Genomic DNA, 19,664 nt, shown 5'->3' on the forward strand with positions numbered 1-19,664 from the left:
GCATTTGATTTGAAATAAGCTTTTATAAATTAAAATGGTTTTCAGGAAAAAAACACACAAGAAAAGGAAATTTAATAAATGTAAAGTTCATATGAGTTTTCTCAAGGTGGAAAAATAATTAGCTCAAATTCTGCAAAATCACCATTTCTATGTGACCGTGAGAGAAAAAAAAACTCTTTATAGATAATAGCTAATTGGGAATGACCCAGGCAGAGGGTTTGAAGACGGGACATTGTGGGATCCATCAATATACAGAGAGTCTAGGGGAAATGTTTGGGAACGTGACTCGTATACTCAGTATCTTCATGGAAGAAGATGAAGAACCCAAAGTTTTCTGAAAACCTATGATGTTACCGAACAAAGAGTGTTTTCAGAAAGATGGTCGGGTGATATATTTACCACTGGACTCTCGTAGCAGCCCTGCGAGGTAGATACTATTTTCAGAGAAGAAATTTGAGAGTTAGAGATGAACGTAATGACCTCAAAAATGTACAGCTACTGGTTAGTAAAACCTGGATTTGGCCACAAATCCATCACAGTCCCAAATCCATTCCCTTTCTAGCCCATCACACACGGAATTGCCAATATCCAGTAGCTTAGTTTAGACATCAGTATCATCTTCACCTCTCAAACGCAGTCCCCAAGTCCTCTGTTCTTTCTCCTGTAAACACCCCTGAGTATCTTCACTTCTTTCTAACTCACTGTCGTCACTCTGGTCAGCATCTATCTTCTTTCTTGCAGACAAATGAATAAGCTATTCTCATATTCACTGTGCATTTCACTTCATTCTGTAAATGGCAACTAGCATAATCTAGTAAAAATTCATACATGATCACCTGACTCCCTGGCTGAAAATACTTCTATGGCCTTTTGTTATTCCTGGATTAAAGTTGGAAATCTTTACCGTGAGCTGTAGGACTTCAGTAAACTACACCTCTATGTGCCTTATGCAGTTCATGCCACTTTCCACATCGTTTTCAATGTTCCAGCCATCTTGGGCTTTTTCTTCTTATTTCCTCTTTTACCACAGAGCCTTTGCCGTTGTCTCTTGCAGGAACTGGGCTTCCCACCATCTCACTTCTTTTGCCCGTTATTTTTACTTTCCTCTCAGTACCTCGTTTAGGAGCTACGTCCCCAGGGACTCTGTGTCCGCCTACCAGGTCTCAGTTAAATCCCCTGCTAAGCTCTTCTGCAACACTTTGCACTTCTCCATTTATTTTATCACTTTGGTTTTCTCATATAAAACTCTGAGAGGAGAATTGTGGCTGACTTCATCTTGATCTCCCATTGTGTTTCCAAAGTCTGGGATGGTATCTGGTGAGTGGAAAAGTCTCAGTTTTTATCTGTTGGTTGCTATGATGATCAATTAAAAATGGAAAAATAAGCATTAAAAAGGGAATTCCTGAAATGGACATTATACTTTTCAATGTCATTTGAATGCTGTTTTAATGTCAATGAAATCATTCCAGGTTCTAGTCAAATCCTCAGAGTTGGCAGAGTCTGTGGGGTATGGTAGACCAGGCGACTCCAGTGCCTCTATATCACTATGAGCCACCCTGAGGTTTTGGGGAGGTCTCAGGACACTATACCTGAGAAAACCTGCTCTGGTCCCATTGTCATAAGGACACATGGATCAGTTTAACACTGTGGAGGTGAAATTATTAGGAGATTCTAAATTTTTCATTTATGCATTTGATAATGAATTCCACAAATATTTATTATATAAATAGTATGCTCAAATATTGTGCAAAGCATTGAATAAATGCTGGTGAGGAAGATAAGCAAGACTACTTCCCTCACAAAGCTTAGAATTTTCTGCTTTAGTTCACTTCAGACCCAGGTGTAATGGCAAGATAGTCATTCATGAGTTGATTGGATGGCCATGTATAAAATAGCTCTGCACTTGGGGAGGTCAAATTTCCATTCATGAGACTATCAGAGGTCAATCATGATAGCTATGTGTCATAAAATATAATGGCTGGATTATAATCATCAGGAAAGAATGTTGTCATCTATTTCATCCTCCCCACAGAATTACCTAATTGGAATACTAAATTGATTTGAATTTTCTCTGTCTCTGAAAGAGATAGATTAAAAATCATCAATGATCATTTATATGCATTTAACAAATACTTTTTTGCTTTGTTTTAATGGTTTAGGCACGTGTCACTGTGGCAGGTGTAAGTGTGATAATCCAGATGGAAATGGCCTCGTTTATGGTAAATTTTGTGAGTGTGATGATAGAGAATGCATAGATGATGAAACAGAAGAAATATGTGGAGGTAGGTACGCCAACTGTGTAGAGATTAACAAAAGTACTTGATTTTCACCGATTTTATTGTGCTTTTGTCACCCTATACATTTCTGCATTGTTTACTCATTTAATCTGAATTTATGTTTATTTGGAAGACACCTCGTATAAGGCATTAGGGTAGACTAGTACTTTTTAAATGCAAAATCAGACTGTTCCAGGGGAAAGCCGGATCATTATGGCAACCGAGCAACTGTGTGGGTCTAGAGTGATCCTACCCGTCCTTCATGTTCCCTGCTTCCTGAAGCCACTTTTGTTTTGTCTCTTTTCTCCCGGTCTCTCAACTGCATGTGTTCATTTCCTTCTATTTCCCTTCATAAGTCATAAGCCTTTAAATGGTTTCATGTTCTACTGGAGACTTTGGAGGCCGAAAGGATTACTAGCCTAGAATCTGCCCCTCCCTACCCCCATACTCCGATAACATTTTTCATGATCTTTTCTATGTTTCTAGGGTATTTCTAACACCATTACTCAATCCAGTCTTCTGTTGAAGCAGTTACTGCATGTGTCACACTTCCTAGTACCAAGAACGGCAACAAGTTCTTCACATTCCCTGGGAAATGCACCAGGGGTCATTCCAGCAATTGCAGTGGGATTTAGACACTTGTCTGTCGGACATCAAACACTGTGCCCTTGACCCTGCCCGTGGAGATTTGTATCCACGCCCTGGAGTCTGGAGCTCCATGAGGAGAGCCCCTCCTTGTCACCCAGAGTGTCCTTCTCTCCTGCTTACCTCTCTGGGAGCCTGTCCCCAGAGTTTATGTTTATGCACACGGCCAGCCCAGGAGAGGAGAGGAGAGGAAAGGAGAGAGCAGGGAGAATCCCTACAATTTACTTAAATGTAAACATTTCAGCCTGGTATGCTGGCTTCCTTTCTCCATTAATAAGGAATTGTTTCTTCCATTTATCTCTGACAAGATTCCAGTGCATGGAATCCTACATAATCTGCCTGCAGAATGGCTGATTTCAGAGGAGAATTTTCCTTGGAAGGATCAGGGACAAATGGGGCAGGAGGAACCAGAGAGCCAAAGAGAAAGTGTCCCTAACTTGGGACAAGCTGTCCTTCTGTTTACAGAAACAAATTATAGCTTCAATTCTTGCGGTCATCCAGGTTGACCTATTTTAGGTCTGCTTGGTTCCCTCTGGTTTCCTTGCTGTACAATCCACTGAGATAGAACAGACACAAACAGCTACGTTTTTCAAGGCAGTGACCTAAGCTAGATGCCACTCAGACAATTCTGTTAATGGACTCCATCCAAAATAATGGGAAGAGTTAGGTAAATCCTAACCTATTAATATTATGTATGTATCCTTCTGGTGTTTCATTTCCAGTTACGATGGGCCAGAGAAGAGGCAGGGAACATGCTTGGGACCACCGTGTCCTGAAGCACACCACCAAAGCAAGGTCTGCTTGCCTGTGTAAATGTAAACATTTAACTTCAGCAACACAGTGAGCACGGTTGGGCTCCCAACCCTGCCACTAACCATTCCCATTTGTTTGAGGCTGAAGCAATTTCAAGGTGCAAAGTCTCTGACCACAGACTCCAGCACTCCAGGAAGTATCCTCTGGGGATGACTTTGGCTGGGATTGTAGATCTTTCTGCATGTCATTCACATGAAACCGATCTGTTGAACGGTGACTCTACGGCCCATCAGTGGAACAAGTTAGAAGGAGATTTTCTTGCTTCATCAGCTCACACAAAGCAAAGAGTGATATTTATTGTGTGCCGTGTGTATTGTCCCAAGCTTGTATTTTATCTCAATTACCTACATGTGGCTTATTAACAATATTTTCCTTTGGGTTGTGAGGATATCTGCTTAATTTTTCGTATCTACCTATAAATGTAGTTTTACGTGATTCGTCTTTCCTTATTCACCTACATCTCAGTGATCTATTTTTACTAAAAGCCTAATTCAGTTCAATTTTATAAATATACAAAGAATTTGGGTGGGAAAAATACAGATTTGGGATTATTTGTTAATGTGGTAATGCTTACTTAACATAGCACCTTGCATCAATTTCCTAAAATTACAGAGGAAACAAACTGTAGTTTAAGAAGTTAATCAAGTCTTAAAAAAAAAAAAAAAACAAAAACCAAAAAACTGACTCCTAGAAAAGCTTTTGGTACACAGTCATCTTGCTGTTTTCCAGTGTAAATTCCTGAGGAGACAGCCCTGGGATGTGATATTTTGTGTGGGTACAGGAGAGATGTTTTTGAGTTCATAAATAAAATGTGTAGCTTTTATATTTTGTTACTGTTGAAATCATCGATAGCCCTTACATTTGCCTTTGTGAGCAAATTAAAATGAAAATTTGTTGTAGAAATGATCAGTGACTATTAGGTTAATAAGAGGTTTTCCATGGAGATCCAAATTAAAGCTCATTTAGAGAGAAAATGTGGCATCGTGTGCTTAGGTCTCTAGCTCTTTCTTACATTTCACTCTACCTCTCTCTCTCTCTCTCTCCCCCTTTGTCTCGCTGATGTATGTCTGCTGTTCCTCATCTCATGGATGACAATAGCGTAAGAGACCAGAATCTTCTATTGCATTTCCCCCTTGTTGTGTGAGTTAAATGGCTTTACTGACACTCCTGCCACGAGGCAGAAATGCCATATTTTTCTTGAGGAAAAAAAATAGCCTCCTGGTCAGTTTTCCCCCAGGACCTCTGAGATTATGGCTGCAGGGGGAGCAAGAGGGAAGAACGAAGCCTTTAGGGGAAGACTCTGATAACACACAAGTTTCGATGACATGGAAAGAAGAGACTCAGTAAAATCCAGCCTGACCCTCATGGTCACCACCTGTACCGGGACAAACACCCGTTCATGGCTGGGTGGCTGGGTGGCATACGCATGAAGTGACTTGAGGTACATAGAATTTTCACCCTCTGGGAGCCAGAAGGATTGCCCAGTAGGGGTGCAGGAAGTGAGGATGTGACAGCTCATTAGGTGTTGGTTGGAAGTCTGTACAAAAGAGCAGGGTAAGGTTTAATAAAAGGCAGGTCGGTCCCAGAGGGGTATGGTAGCTTCGGAACATAAAACGATGGGGCGTCCTTCCCTATCATTTTGCCTGCTTGATAAATAGGAGGGGGATGTGACTGGGAGGCCAAGGGTCCATGATATTTTACTGGCCTAAAAGAAGACGAAACACTCATTTAATGGAAAACCTCTTTTCCTCATGATGGAACACAGCAGCCTGTGGGACACATTTGAATGGAAAGATGAAATATTTCCCCTGGTTTAAGAAATGGTTCAGTCATTAACACTGTGCCTCTGAGCAAATGTGTACCCGTGGTCTCTCAGTGGTTGGTTTCAAATGAAATGCTTGGATGACCAATTCCAGAAATGTCCTCAGAACGAAGGCTTACATACCTTTGACTCTGAGGCTGTACCTTTGAGATCGGAAGGTAGTAGACAGGCTTTCATAGCCTTTCATGTCATTTCTTTAAATTTCTCTCATTTTTAATCAGCTACCTGGCTAGGACAAGTTAGAGGACCCTTTGGCTCGCTTTGTGGGTATAATTATGTAGGTCTATGCCCAAGAATGGTGTTTTGGGGCAAATATATAAGTTGATTATTTTAAGGGAGGACGGTCCGGCAGGTATATTTTATTTCAAAAGGCGAAACTGATCATGAAGAGGTAGGAAGTTAATCTCGCTTTTGAAAGTTGCTTTTTTTCCCTCACTCTCTGAAATTCATTTTGGGTAAAGGCCATGGAAAGTGTTACTGTGGAAACTGTTACTGCGGGGCTGGTTGGCATGGAGATAAATGTGAACTCCAGTGTGATATCAGCCCCTGGGAGAGCAAGCGAAGATGCACATCTCCAGATGGCAAGATCTGCAGCAACAGAGGTGTGTCATTCATTCATTCACGCTACTAACGACCGCAGGGGTGAGGGGGGGCGGGCAAAGCTCTGAATTGTTAATACTCCTCTTCTCTGGATTTCCTTTGGTATGGGGGGAGGTTGTCTTTTACGGTGTTTGACTTTGATGTAAGTCCACACTTACTATACCGAAGAGCTTCTCTCTCTCCTTTTTTATGGAGTAAAAGAGCAGAAGGATAAGAAACTTCTACAGTTCTTCAGGCTTCACTGAACCAATAGTTAACGTAGGGACAGTAAGTTCTTTGGCGGCCACCCAGAAATAGCACAGGACAGCTAAAAGACAATTCTCATAGACACTTCTATTAAACATCTCTTGACTAACAGAACCGTCTACAGCACGAACATCTGATTATCTAGAGAGCATTCAAGAAACTCTCTTGTCTTGATAGTGAGTAAATCGAAGGCTTGGTTGTCATTCAGAATTGATGTGCAGTCGCTTCACTTTTATCTGCAGGAATAAAATGGTATTGAAGAGATATATAAAGTACGCGTCAGGCGGCTGTTGAAAATTGAGGCTGACCTCTGACATGAACTTTAAGAATATATTAGGATTGCTACAGTGTAATTTAACCTGTTGATAAGATTGATTAACTATTGATATCAAATCAAATCAGTTTTCAACACCTTTTAAAACCCTTGAAAATACTCTTCATTTTTTTTCCTTATTAGCTGTACTGGCCAGTAGAAGAGGGCCATGCAGGACTGCTCCTTGCCTACTTGATGACATAAATCTAGAAAGTTGGAAAACTCTGTTTTTTCATTTCTATAAATGAGTGATGCTTCTTGATAGATCATGCTTCCATGGAAAACCAGTTCTATGTTTTGAAAACTTGGCATAAAACATTGACATGGAAGAGTGAAATGGGCCACATTCCTGTACGCAGGGATAGGAAAGCGAAAAGCCTGAACTTAGAACAAAAATCAGAAAGAAAAGTCCTCTTTTTGTTTTATGCAGAATCGGTCTGACTCTAGAGCATACGCATTCATGTTATGTTTTCCTTTATTCCATAAGGACGTGTTGCTGCCCGAGTCCTTTTTAGTAGAACAGTAGGGTCCGTGGTCCCCATCGTGACTTTAGCACCTGCAGCTTATGCGGTGTTGCCGTGGGAAGCAAGCAGCTAGGTGTTGTAAGGAGCCAGGAGAAAAGTGGAAATGGTTGGGCGGGGCAGCAGGCCGGCTCTGAGGGAGAGGTCCTTCAGAGACACACACCATGCGCCCCCTCTCTTCAGTCTCACCTCCTGCCTCCCCTTGCCCTGGAGCTGTCGGGTCTGGAGATCCACCAAGGACAGAAAGGAGAACAGCATGCCTGGACGAGGCTGGTTCGCAGTGAGACTCAGGGCTTCCTGAGAGTGAGTCGGGGAATCACTGGCATGCGTCCTTTCTTTCTCCGGAAGGTACCAGCCGTGTCTCCCCTGGCACTCTTCGCCATCATTGCTTCTGGGTCAGGAAAGAGACACCGATCCCTGTACAAACTTGCCTCACCTTCCCTGTTAGCCCATCTCCAAGGCCAAAAAACCTCTGTGGCAGACACAGCTCATCGGAGATAGAATGCAAGCCCTGCATTGCCCCAAATGTCTTATTCCATTTCACGCTGGACCCACTTTGGCACTCACCGGTCCTCACCCCTGGCTCCCGCATCTATTACACTATTTGGAAAGCCACATGTATCGTTTTTTAAAATAAAGACATGGATATTTTAAAATACTTCTTAAACATTCAGATAAAACCAACTTTTACATTTTGGTGCATGACCCTACAGTCTCTTGTTAGCTTTCTTTTTGTCAAATAGATGGTAAGTTTCTGGAGGGCAAGGGCTCTAACTCATGTTCATTGTTCTGATTTTATTATAGAGAGAAACCAGTACCGTGCTAACGACACATCCCACAACCCCACACAACTCCACCACTAACTTCTGCTTATTTAAGAATCTCTCCTGCCTGCTTTAGATAGTGTTTTTCCTTGGTAGAACTTTATTTTTCCTCCAATATATGTATTTTCCAAATACGCAATAAGCAAAAGATTTTAAAAAACAATTATGTCAGATGCTTTCTTTCATGATTTTTCTTCACATGTACATTTTTCCCCCCATCTAGGGACTTGCGTGTGTGGTGAGTGTTCTTGCCACGATGTTGACCCAACTGGAGACTGGGGAGATATTCATGGGGACACCTGTGAGTGTGACGAGAGGGACTGTAGGGCTGTCTATGACAGATACTCTGATGACTTCTGTTCAGGTATGTTGCTCTTCTCATTCCTGTTTTAAAGTTAAAAAAGAAAAGTATATATATAATACTCATTTTCCTGTTTTCAAGCTTATACTGATTCTCACAGAAACTGTAAAATATCTGTGTCTGTGGGGTCCCTGGTGGCTCAGTAGGTTAGGCATTCTGAAACCTCTTGGTTTCAGCTCAGATTCTGGTCTTAGGGTCATGAGATCGAGCCCCACCTCGGGTTCTGAACCTGGGTATGGAGCCTGCTTGGGAATTTCTTTCTTCCTCTCCCTCTGCCCCTCCTCTCATGGTCATACACACTCTCTCAGAATGAAAGAATGAATGAATGAAGGAATGAATGGACTGAATCTGTGCATTGGAAAGAGTTTGATAGTCACAGTGCTCCTGTGAGTCCCTTGGAAAACCTTTGGAGAATTTATACATCAGCAAAGACCAGAGATGAAAGGGCCTCACTTTCTTAAAACTAGTCTCACTCCTCACCAAAGAGAACCCCCTCCTCCAGATATCTGTTGCTCGGCTCTGAGCGCCCAAAACCAGCAGACCGAGGACAGATGACAGTATCCAGGGTGGGGACCCTGAGAACAGCTACACCCGTGTATTACACAACTTGGTGTAACACAGTTCTCGTGGATATTTTCATGCCTTAATTCCTTGGCATAGTTTATATCCCAAGATTATTCTGTAGATGAGTGTAGGATTAAATACCAAAAAGTGGATTCAAATTTTTTTTTTTCCATAAACATTTATGAGCAGATACTGTTCACCAGGGTCTGGATGGCATTGGGGCTGTGGGTTCCAGCAGCAAAGGAGAGAAACGGGATGGATCTTCGGCTTGAGGGAACTTGCAGTTTTGTTTTGTTTTTAAAGATTTTGTTTATTTATTTGACAGACAGAGATCACAAGTAGGTAGAGAAGCAGGCAGAGAGAGAGGAGGAAGCAGGCTCCCTGCTGAGCAGAGAGCCCCATGCAGGGCTCCATCCCAGGACTTGGGATCATGACCTGAGCCAAAGCAGAGGCTTTAACCCACTGAGAATTTGCACTTGCAGTTTTAAGTGCGAAGGCAAAACACACCCTGCCAGGCCTTCTCAGGGCTCAGAGGGAAAAAGAAGGCAGTCAGATTTCTCTAAAAAAGCATCGTTGAGCAAAAACTGGAGTTACAGCTTTTCAGCCCCATTATATTTGACCACCCAGGAGACCGAGAGCTACGCATATCCCTCTTTTTTTAAGCTGGACTGCTTGATGGGTATGTAAGTAGATAGGAAACTCCACCGTCCCCTGAAGGTTAGCTGGCAAAGGGAGATGAAAGAACTGCCCTATTTAATCAGGATTATTCAGGGGCAGGAGCTTCTCAGGGGAGAGACTGTGGCTGAAACTCCCACTGGAGAAGAACTTCCCTCTCCTGATTATTCCGCATGTGCGGGAGAACGTCCTAAACATTTTGTGAGAACCCTACTCTTGAGGGGATGCCCTTTCCAGATTTTTCTGTTGCTCATTATGTAGGAGGGGTCTTGATTATCGCCACAATGGAAATGATATCACTGCCAACTCTTGGGTGACTCTCTGTGCCAGATACCGTCTAAGCACTTTCCAGATTGTGGCATTTGTTTTTTGGTCAAGGTCTACGAGGAAGGGAATCTATTTCTTCTCAGTCTACACATGGGATTAGTGAGGCTCAGGGAAGTTCCATAACCCGTGAGGACCTCACAGCCAAGAGACAGAATCACAATGTTAACGAGGTCTATGAATCCAAAGAAGTAGAAGGTTCTTTCTTTACTGAAAAAATGTTTGTTTCGACTTCACTTTACTAGGACAAACGTCAGGAGCCAACTATGCTGGAGGCACTATGTAAGATATTAGGGCCTAAAAATACAAGAATTCATGGGTTCTACCCTCAAAAAACTTACTGGATAGCAAAAAGGACAAAACAAACAACAGCAACAAAATAAACCCGCCAAAACCAGAGCAAAACAACAATGACAAAACTGCCACATAAACATGAAATTTTAATATAGTGTGGAATGGGAGATTCGCAGAGTCATGGATTTGTTGCTTATCTGGCCATTCATTGATCTGGGGACCGAACAGCGAACACCACAGATCACATCCCTCTTCTCATGAGTTTACATCCCATTAGGACTGAAGAGGCAACGAACAAACGTTATAAGTAAACCGTGTAGAAAATGTTGGGCGTGGGCTCCTTTGTCATTTTCCTCAGTGGGATGAGGCTCTCCACAGAGGTGGTGACTTAGGTTCCTGCATTGCTGATTTTTTTGGATCACCATACACGTGCCTTCCCCTACCCTGCCTGAAAGGTAGGCTCCCAGGTAAAAAGAGATGAGAGGCACATCCTAGCATGTAGAAGGGTGTGATCTGTGCACACACAGAGTAGAAGTGTGTGATCTGTGCCAGGGACTAGGAATCAGTTTAGTTATCAGCAGAGTGCACAGAGACAAAAGTTAAAGCGGGTGAGAAACAGAACTAGAGGTCTTTTTACCCTGCTGCAGAACCAGACTCTATTCCAGAGGCAGTGGGAAGCTAGGGATGGTTTTAGGCAGCAACGTGCTACACTCACAGGTTTCCAGTATGGTTGTCTGAGGGCCATTTACTGAAACAGGGAATACAGAAGGAAATTGGAAAATTTATTTCTAGATATTGAGCCTAAAGGAACAAGCGCAATCCAAAGCTTTTTTTTTTTTTTTTTCAATCCATTGAATATGTGAGTCTGAAGAGTCAGGGCTAAACACGAGAAGTTAGAGCCCTAGAGTGGGTCATTAAAAGTATATTAAGGTTCAGGAGATGTCATTTAAAAATGTTATTTTAAGATTGTCAGTGAGATAAAACATGACTTCATATAATTTTAAATGGGGGAATGAAGGAGATAATCAAGCTATATAAAAAATTATGTTTGTGACTTTCTGATAAGATGTTACTGGTTTTGCTGGCGATTCACAGATCTGTACCCTTGGGGATAAAAATATATGTTTATAAAAAATAATTAAAAAAATAAATTTAAAAAAAAAGATGTTACTGGTTTTGGTTTTTGTTATTGTTTTGTTTTTTCTTGTTTGTTTGTTTTACATAGGGTGTGTTTTTCCTTGATAAACCCATGATCTTGATTTGGGAGTGGGGTTGAAAAATTCAGAATAGCTACATAATAGTGACCGCTCAGGGTCACACGTGCTGTTCTGTCTCGTGGTGAGGGAGAGAGGTCGTGGGGTGAAGACGGGCAGTGACACTTCAGTCCTTTTATTGGAAGCTCACAATTCCTACTGCGTGTCATCTGGGCTGAGAGTTACCACTCTAGGTTGGGCAGGTGAAGGTTCTCAGGAGGCCTCCTTGGAAATAAAATTCTCCACTTCATCTCTTCCTTCCCTTCTTCCTTCTCTCCAGTTTCCTCTTTCTCACATTTTCCATTCCTCCCTATCCTAGGAGATTTCAGGGAAAGTGGTTGTGGCTGTGGTAGGTCAGGTTTACCGTGGGAGGAGGTTAGGGAAGAATGATTAACCCTTTACTTGTGGTCTCAGTGCTGTGGGGGCAGACCCGTTGTGGTGGCAAGAAGGGATGAGGCAAGAGGCTGTGGTTGGGACAAGACATCAGTGTGTCTTGTCCCACTTGCTAAGTGTGATCTTAGCATTTCTGTGTTGAGGTGAACTGAACGCGGCCAGTGCTCCATAGCCTGCCCCCCACACTTAAAAGGAGGAATTTAGGGAAGAAGAAACTCACTTTAACAGAGACCCCACTCTTTTAGCCCATTTCATGCCCTTGTCCCCCCCTTTTTAAAAAAGATTTTATTTATTTATTTGACAGAGATCACCAGAAGGCAGAGAGGCAGGCAGAGAGAGAGGAGGAAGCAGGCTCCCCGCTGAGCAGAGAGCCTGATGTGGGGCTCGATCCCAGGACCCTAGGATCATACCTGAGCCGAAGTCAGAGGCTTTAACCCACTGAGCCACCCAGGCGCCTCCCCCTTGTTCCCTTTTATGTTCACCCTCACTCAGAGGGGGAGACGTTATTACCTGCATTTTAACAGGAGAGGAAACAGGTTCAAAAAAATTAAGTAACTTGACAGGGTTCATGCAGCCATTAAGTGTCATCTAGAAGCACATACAGAGCCCAAGGACTCATGTAATTTAATCTTCAAGTGATGCAAACAAACTTCTTCAATTTTATTTTATTTTGGTAAGGAAGAACTGTCCTCCGGACGCTCCCAATTCTTATTAAACAAAGCCTCTCTGAACATCGTTATGATCTGAGGCAGGCACCCATCTCTGGGATATCTTCATTCTCAGCAAATCTGTTGAATTCTAGACGTTCTGTTCAGTAAACTATTAGTCTTCACAGTTTTCCTCATTGGCCTTCGGAGCTGTACCCTGGAAAGTATGCCACGCAGCTGACTGTCGAGGCTGTTAGTGCCTCTGTGGTAGGAGACAGGAGTAACCCAACGGTGTCAGTGCTCTCCAGTGATTTACCCAAGGCTGGGATGTAAGAAGGCTCAGGTGAAACACAGCTTTATTTTGCGCTCCCATTCTTGCCATCCTGAGATGTTTGTCTTATTTGAGTCCCAGGGAAATCTCCCCGTGGATTGGTTGACTTTGCACTTTTAACTGATGTTCTCCTTGTTTTCATTCATTCCCACTGAGGCCATTCATCTAATCAATAATGTGCTAAAATGTAAATATTTTGTGCCTATTACATCGTGGATACACCAGACACAACTATTTTAAAACCTGCTCCCTGGTCCCAAATAAATCAGTTTTATTTATTTCTTCTTTCATTCCTATTTGTTGTTCATCATCCACATTGTGTATGTGTGTGTGTGTGTGTGTGTGTGTATGTGTGTGCACGCACCACTTCATCTATACACAGATATAATTCATGTGCACACCCAGATACACGTACATACACAACACCTCAGAGACATTACTATTAACAGAATTTGAGTGTAGCTACAATAACCAGGGCTGGCCCAGCCATCCCGAAGTGTGCCAGCGGCTCTGTTTGTTACTGCTGTTCTGTGAGCTGCTCCACTGGGTTGACTTCCTGGTCCCAAAATAACTTTTATTCCCAATGGCTGTTGACACGCTGGTCTATTCCCCCAAATTCCGTAACTGCTAAAATATGCTGCAGTGTGACCTTAAACTCAATTTTTCAACTTGGCCTCCCTATCACAATGATGAAAATAGGTTAGCCCTGGCTTAGCGTTCCATTAATTTGGAAAATGGAATCATTTGATAGGACCACATTGTGTGGGTGAACTTATCATGGTGGATTACCAAAGCATCGTGGAAAGAAACTGAAGGACATGATTGAGTACATTCAAGTTGCATTGTCTTGAAAGAAAAATCAGCAACTAAACCAAATGGATTTGTTTCTTAAATAACAAGTACTAGTTAGATCTAATTTATTCCACCAAACTTTTCCTATTAATGGTCATCATCTTACTTTGTAAGAAGCTGATCGTAGAAGTCAGATCCCAGTTCACAAGAAGTTTGATCATTTTATTTATTTTTTTTATTTTTATTTTTTTCCAATTTATTTATTTTCAGAAAAACAGTATTCATTATTTTTTTCACCACACCCAGTGCTCCATGCAAGCCGTGCCCTCTATAATACCCACCACCTGGTACCCCAACCTCCCACCCCGCCCCCCCCGCCACTTCAAACCCCTCAGATTGTTTTTCAGAGTCCATAGTCTCTCATGGTTCACCTCCACTTCCAATTTACCCAAAAGCACATACCCTCCCCAATGTCCATAACCCTACCCCTCTTCTCCCAACCCCCCTCCCCCCAGCAACCAACAGTTTGTTTTGTGAGATTAAGAGTCACTTATGGTTTGTCCCTCCCTATCCCATCTTGTTTCATGAATTCTTCTCCTACCCACTTAAACCCCCATGTTGCATCACCACTTCCTCATGAAGTTTGATCATTTTAAAAGAAAAATATCTTCTACAGCAGAAGAACATTTATCTGGAATGGAATGCAACTACGTTGGTCCCGGATTGATATTTCTGAGATGACTTTGCTCTAAAGAGCACAATGATTACAGAGAAAAAATAGGTTTTGGTATCATCACCCTCTCCTGTAATGGCCCGAGAGCCTTTAAAGCTCCTGCATGCCCAGCACGGCCACAGCCATGGTGCCACCTGCCTGCCCATGTGGTACTGATTGGGCTGTGATCCCATCACCTGGGCACCGTGTTGTTCTTCCGTGTGTGTGTGTGTGTGTGTGTGTGTGTGTGTGTGTGTTTAATGCAGGTCATAGGTCTTCTGAAAGCTATTCTCTAATGTGCATTCTTTACATGTTTGCTATCAGGGATAACCACATTCTGTATTTGTTGATCCTCTGCCTACAGAGTTTAAAGGAATACTTGTTAGAAACAATGGAATTAACACCTGGAGGCCATATCTATCTGTCTATCTGTTTATCTATGTATCTACTTGGCAAACTAGCATGAAAGTATGAAATGTCAGTGTGGTAAAATTCACATTTTATAATTCTGTCATTTTAAAGATAAAATGAGATTAGGACCAGAAAGGTAGACTAGTGATGTATTTGGACTGAAGATACAGAACTCCTAATTTCTTCTTTTATGCATCTTTCACTGTTTGTTTGGAAAAGACTTACTGTAGTATATTATGGCAGTCAAAAGGATTTTCATGCTAAACGGATCTTATCATTTCTAAACTCTTTTTTATATATCAACATCAAGCATTTTCATCTCCTTCATTTTATTCCTATAAAATGATCCTCTTTTTCCCTCTTTGGTGTAACTTTTATACTGAAATTGAGAAACTAGTAATTCCAGGAGAGAAACTGCCATTTCATTTTATGATTTCCTGTCTTCTCTGAAAGTCTTAATACCAGCTTCAGAATCTGATATCAATACCATGCATTTTTAAGTGATTTCCTAACTCCACTGATGAAATATCATAAAGGATTTTATAGAAGAGGTACAGTTTCATTTAAAGTGAGATCCTAGGGACGCCTGGGTGGCTCAGTTGGTTAAGCAGCTGCCTTCGGCTCAGGTCATGATCCCAGCGTTCTGGGATCGAGTCCCACATCGGGCTCCTTGCTTGGCGGGGAGCCTGCTTCTCCCTCTGCCTCTGCCTGCCACTCTGTCTGCCTGTGCTTGCTCTCGCTTCTCTATGACAAATAAATAAATAAATAAATAAATCTTTTTAAAAAAAAAAAAAATAAAGTGAGATCCTAAAGTGTTCTAAAATATTCTTGAACTGCACATGAATTAGGGTTATTGAAAGATGGAGGATATAATCTTCATTACCAAGAAAGTAAAAGTTATGTTTATGTTTTAACCTAATCTCTAATAAACATTTAGATCAGCAGTACTGCTGTCAATACTACTTTTGTTCTTCCTATTAGGCTAGAATTATCTAAACTTTCCTTTTTTTAAGATTTTATTTATTTATTTGACAGAGAGAGAGCATAAGTAGGCAGAGAGGCAGGCAGAGAGAGGGGGAAGCAGGCTCCCTGCTGAGCAAAGAGGGCTTGATCCCAGGACCCTAAGATCATGACGTGAACTGAAGGCAGAGGCTTAACCCACTGAGCCACCCAGGTGCCCTGAAACTTTATTACTTTCAAATTTGCTTCTCCGTGATCCTCACTGAGACATTTGATTTAGGTATTACTACTTTCGCAAAACAATGAAACCCTTAAGAAACATTCTATATCCCTACTATTATTTAAAGTGGTTGCCATGCATTCGCTGACTCTCAGGAATTTCATTCATTGCAAATGATTGACTTAGGTCATTCATAATTTAATAACCCTTCTTTCTTCAGCCCAAACTTGTTCAATTGCTGTTGACTTCAGATGGCAGAGTGTAGAGGAGGCTCCTAAGCAGGTGATTTGAGGAGGACCCGTGGTCATCCTGAACTAAATAATATTCTCCTGCTGTGACAGTTTTCCTATTTAGGGGCAAAAGCTTTCATTCTGCAGCCCATCACAGCAGTGACACGGTCTCATCAATTTATTCCTGCGCCTAAGCAATGGACTCAGTGGGATTATCGAGGGGACTTTGATGGGTGAAGGCTGAGGCTGAGGTGGAAGGCGTGGGAGGCTGGGGCTCATCACATATGTGGCAAAAGTGAGGGACACATTGTATGTGTTCTGCCCAGCTGTGCTTGGAGCTGGCGATGCCTGGAGGTGATGCTCCAGCTTATAGGTCTCATTCTTGAGAGCGTTCTTGATGCTGCACTAAATGTACAGGAAATAGAGATGTAGGAGCGCATTGGCTGCCTTTCCCCCAGTGACTATCAGAGCACAGAAACAGTGAAGGGTTAGAAAAGGCATAACTTTAGAAAGGGTTAGAAAAAAGGCACAACTTTAGGGAGAAAAGTGTAGAGATTAAAAACCGAGTGAGGAAGACAGTATCATAGAAAACAGAGAGTGAATTTGGAACGTAACGGTGAGAGAGTTTCAGAGATTTCTCCTTTGAGGTCTGGAGCAGCTACATTCCCCCACCCCCACCCCAAAATGTGTCCGTGTATCCTCTGACTTCTTTTGTTATTAATGGGACAGGATCTTAACTCTAAAAATCTCTTCTTCATAACTTCTGACAGTCTTCATGAATTCATTTCATTCCACTACGAGTTGTGTTTGAAATGTTGACCTGGGAATGAACCTGAGGTAGAAACTAATGGCTGCTCTGAAGCTTGTTTTCCATCCACAGAAGTGGAGAACATTCTCCCCTCGGTCACTGTTCTCTCCCTGTGCACAGGCTCCTGCTTCATTCCGTGCCTGGGGACCAGATCACCCACTGGGTGTGTGGTGGTGATGTCCTGGGTAGTCAGGGACTGCTTGGCATCCTTGCATACTGAATATTTTCTTCTGATGTTCACAGCTATTTTCAGCTTTTAAAAATGAAGCTTTCTTCTTCCCTTTCAATATAACTGTTTTTCACTGTTCTTTTTATCAACTACTCTCTCACCAATGAGAGAATGTTCTGTCCTTTGTCCAGTATCCTTGTAGATCTAACTGACCTAGGAAAGAGACCTCTTGTCTTCAAGTACTCCAGAGCCATTGACTTCTATAAACAGCCGAATTGTACTTGAAACTGTATTGAAGAGCAGCTTCCATATTGTATGATTTATATTAATATCAGATGCCAAAGACAAAATACCAAGATTTTCACCCATTAACATCACACTCAGTTTACTTCAAGAAAATGTAATTCCACTTCCTTTAAAGTTTTTCATGCATTTTTGGGGGCACCTGGTTGGCTTAGTCGGTTGAACATCCAACTCTTGACCTCAGCTCAGGTCTTGATCTCAGAATCGTGAGTTTGGGTCCTGCATTGGGATCCACGTTTGGCATGGAGACTACTTAAAATTAAAAATGTCATGCATTTTTGCAGAGTTATGGAAATCCACAGTGTTCTGCATCTGTAATAATGAGTATCTAAATGTTGATTAGGAATTAAGAAAAGCTCAGCTTTCTTGCTTTTCTTTCTATTCCTACTTGTTTACATATGTGGACTTGAATAAAAATAACAATAGCTCACTTTTATGTAGCATTTTAAGATACATTATGTACTTCCTGATAAATATGGACAGACAATGTATTATTATCTTATTCAAAAATGAAGAAACTAAGTCTCAGAGATGTTGACATTTGACCAGCTATGCTCCGTAGACAGCAGGACCAGGATTTGGACCCATTTATTTGATGGATAACATCTGCCATTTTTTGCTAAACCTTACCACTACTCATCACAATTTGTTACAGGCTCTGTGACCATGTGTAAAGAAGTTTAATATCTTTCCTCTTTTGGGTATACTACACTGCTCCTCAGGAAATGTGAACACCACAGAGGTTATTGGTTTTAGGCTAAGAGTCTCCAGGTTAAGCATGTAGTGTGTAGAAAAAAGGTAATGAAAAGTGTGGGGGACTCCACAAGATAAGACATGTCTCAACAGCAAATTGTTTTCAGTTTCCTATGGCTCTTCTCCACATGAATTAATTACCAAATCCATCAAATCCTCCATTTAGGCCCCAGCAGACCAATACAATCATATGCACCTGGATTTTGATGGATTCATGTGTATAGTCCTACAGACCCATTTATCTTATCAGGAGCAGTTGCTTTTCTTTACCCCTCATGATCAATCAATGTAAATCCGGTATTTAAGAACTTGAGAAAAAGATGCCTTGGCTTTAGGGTTTCATATGGTGTTGAGATCCTGGCTCATTTGTGATACTCACTGTTGAAATGAAAACTAATTCTGAGTTCATTGTCTATTTTTTCATATTCTTTTACACTCTCACTCTGAAGGTCATGGGCAGTGTAATTGTGGAAGATGTGACTGCAAGGTGGGCTGGCATGGGAGGAAGTGTGAGCACCCACGTTCCTGCCCGCTGTCTGCGGAGGAGAGCATCAGGAAGTGCCAAGGAAGCTCTGCTCTGCCTTGCTCTGGAAGGGGTAAGTGAGGGTTCTCAGGCTTTGTCACCACCCCCTGTCCTACGAGTCCAGTGCATTCAGTTCATGTATATCTTATTTAACATAATATCACATACTATCTTACTTAGCTGCGATGCCTCAATAAGGAAAGATTCATCTTTGCAGAACTAATAATACATCCCATTTCCATTACTGAAAGTACATGGAGAAATAGAATCTTTCTCATTCTCCCTCTCTGTTTCACGCATGCATATACACACATTCTCTCTCTCTCTCTCTTACTCATACTATCAGTTCAGCTTTGAGATCTGTTTAGTTTCCATTTAGTTCAGGTCAGTTCAGTGCTACATTAAAAACAACAACAACAACAACAAAAAACAGTTTTGCACAGCGAAGTTAACAAACAAAACAAAAAGTCAACCTACTGAATGGGACAAGATATTTGCAAATGTTATATCCATAAGGGCTTAGTACCAAAATATATAAAGAACTTATACCTCTCAACACCAAAATCAACAACAACAACAAAAACCAAAAAACCCCTATAGTTTGATTAAAAAACAGTTAGAGTTTCCAAATAGATATTTTTCCAAAGAAAACATACAGATGGCCAGCAGACATATGAAAACATGCTCAATCACCAGGGAAATGCATATCAAAACCACAATGAGGTATCACCCTACACCTAGCAGAATGGCTAGAATAAAAAAGACAAGAAATAACAAGTGTAGGCAAGGATGTGGAAAAAAGTAACCCTTGGGTACTGTTGATGGGAATGAAGATTGGTACAACCACTGTGGAAAACGGAAATTTAATTAAAAAATCTAAC

The 19,664-nt window shown here is 41.7% G+C and overlaps 1 protein-coding gene across 1 annotated transcript in view; it reads left to right on the forward strand.

Moving 5' to 3' along the window:
- Window positions 1–19,664, forward strand: part of ITGBL1 (integrin subunit beta like 1) — a 209,032-nt gene that overhangs the window by 92,112 nt on the left and 97,256 nt on the right. Inside the window, exons 4-7 of the mRNA XM_044250051.1 lie at window positions 2,160–2,282; window positions 6,018–6,158; window positions 8,284–8,424; window positions 18,710–18,856. Of these exons, the coding sequence (XP_044105986.1) occupies window positions 2,160–2,282; window positions 6,018–6,158; window positions 8,284–8,424; window positions 18,710–18,856 (552 nt within the window). The remainder of the gene's footprint in view (window positions 1–2,159; window positions 2,283–6,017; window positions 6,159–8,283; window positions 8,425–18,709; window positions 18,857–19,664) is intronic.

Source organism: Neovison vison, chromosome 5 (assembly GCF_020171115.1).
Source record: "Neovison vison isolate M4711 chromosome 5, ASM_NN_V1, whole genome shotgun sequence".
Classification (NCBI taxonomy): domain Eukaryota; kingdom Metazoa; phylum Chordata; class Mammalia; order Carnivora; family Mustelidae; genus Neogale; species Neogale vison.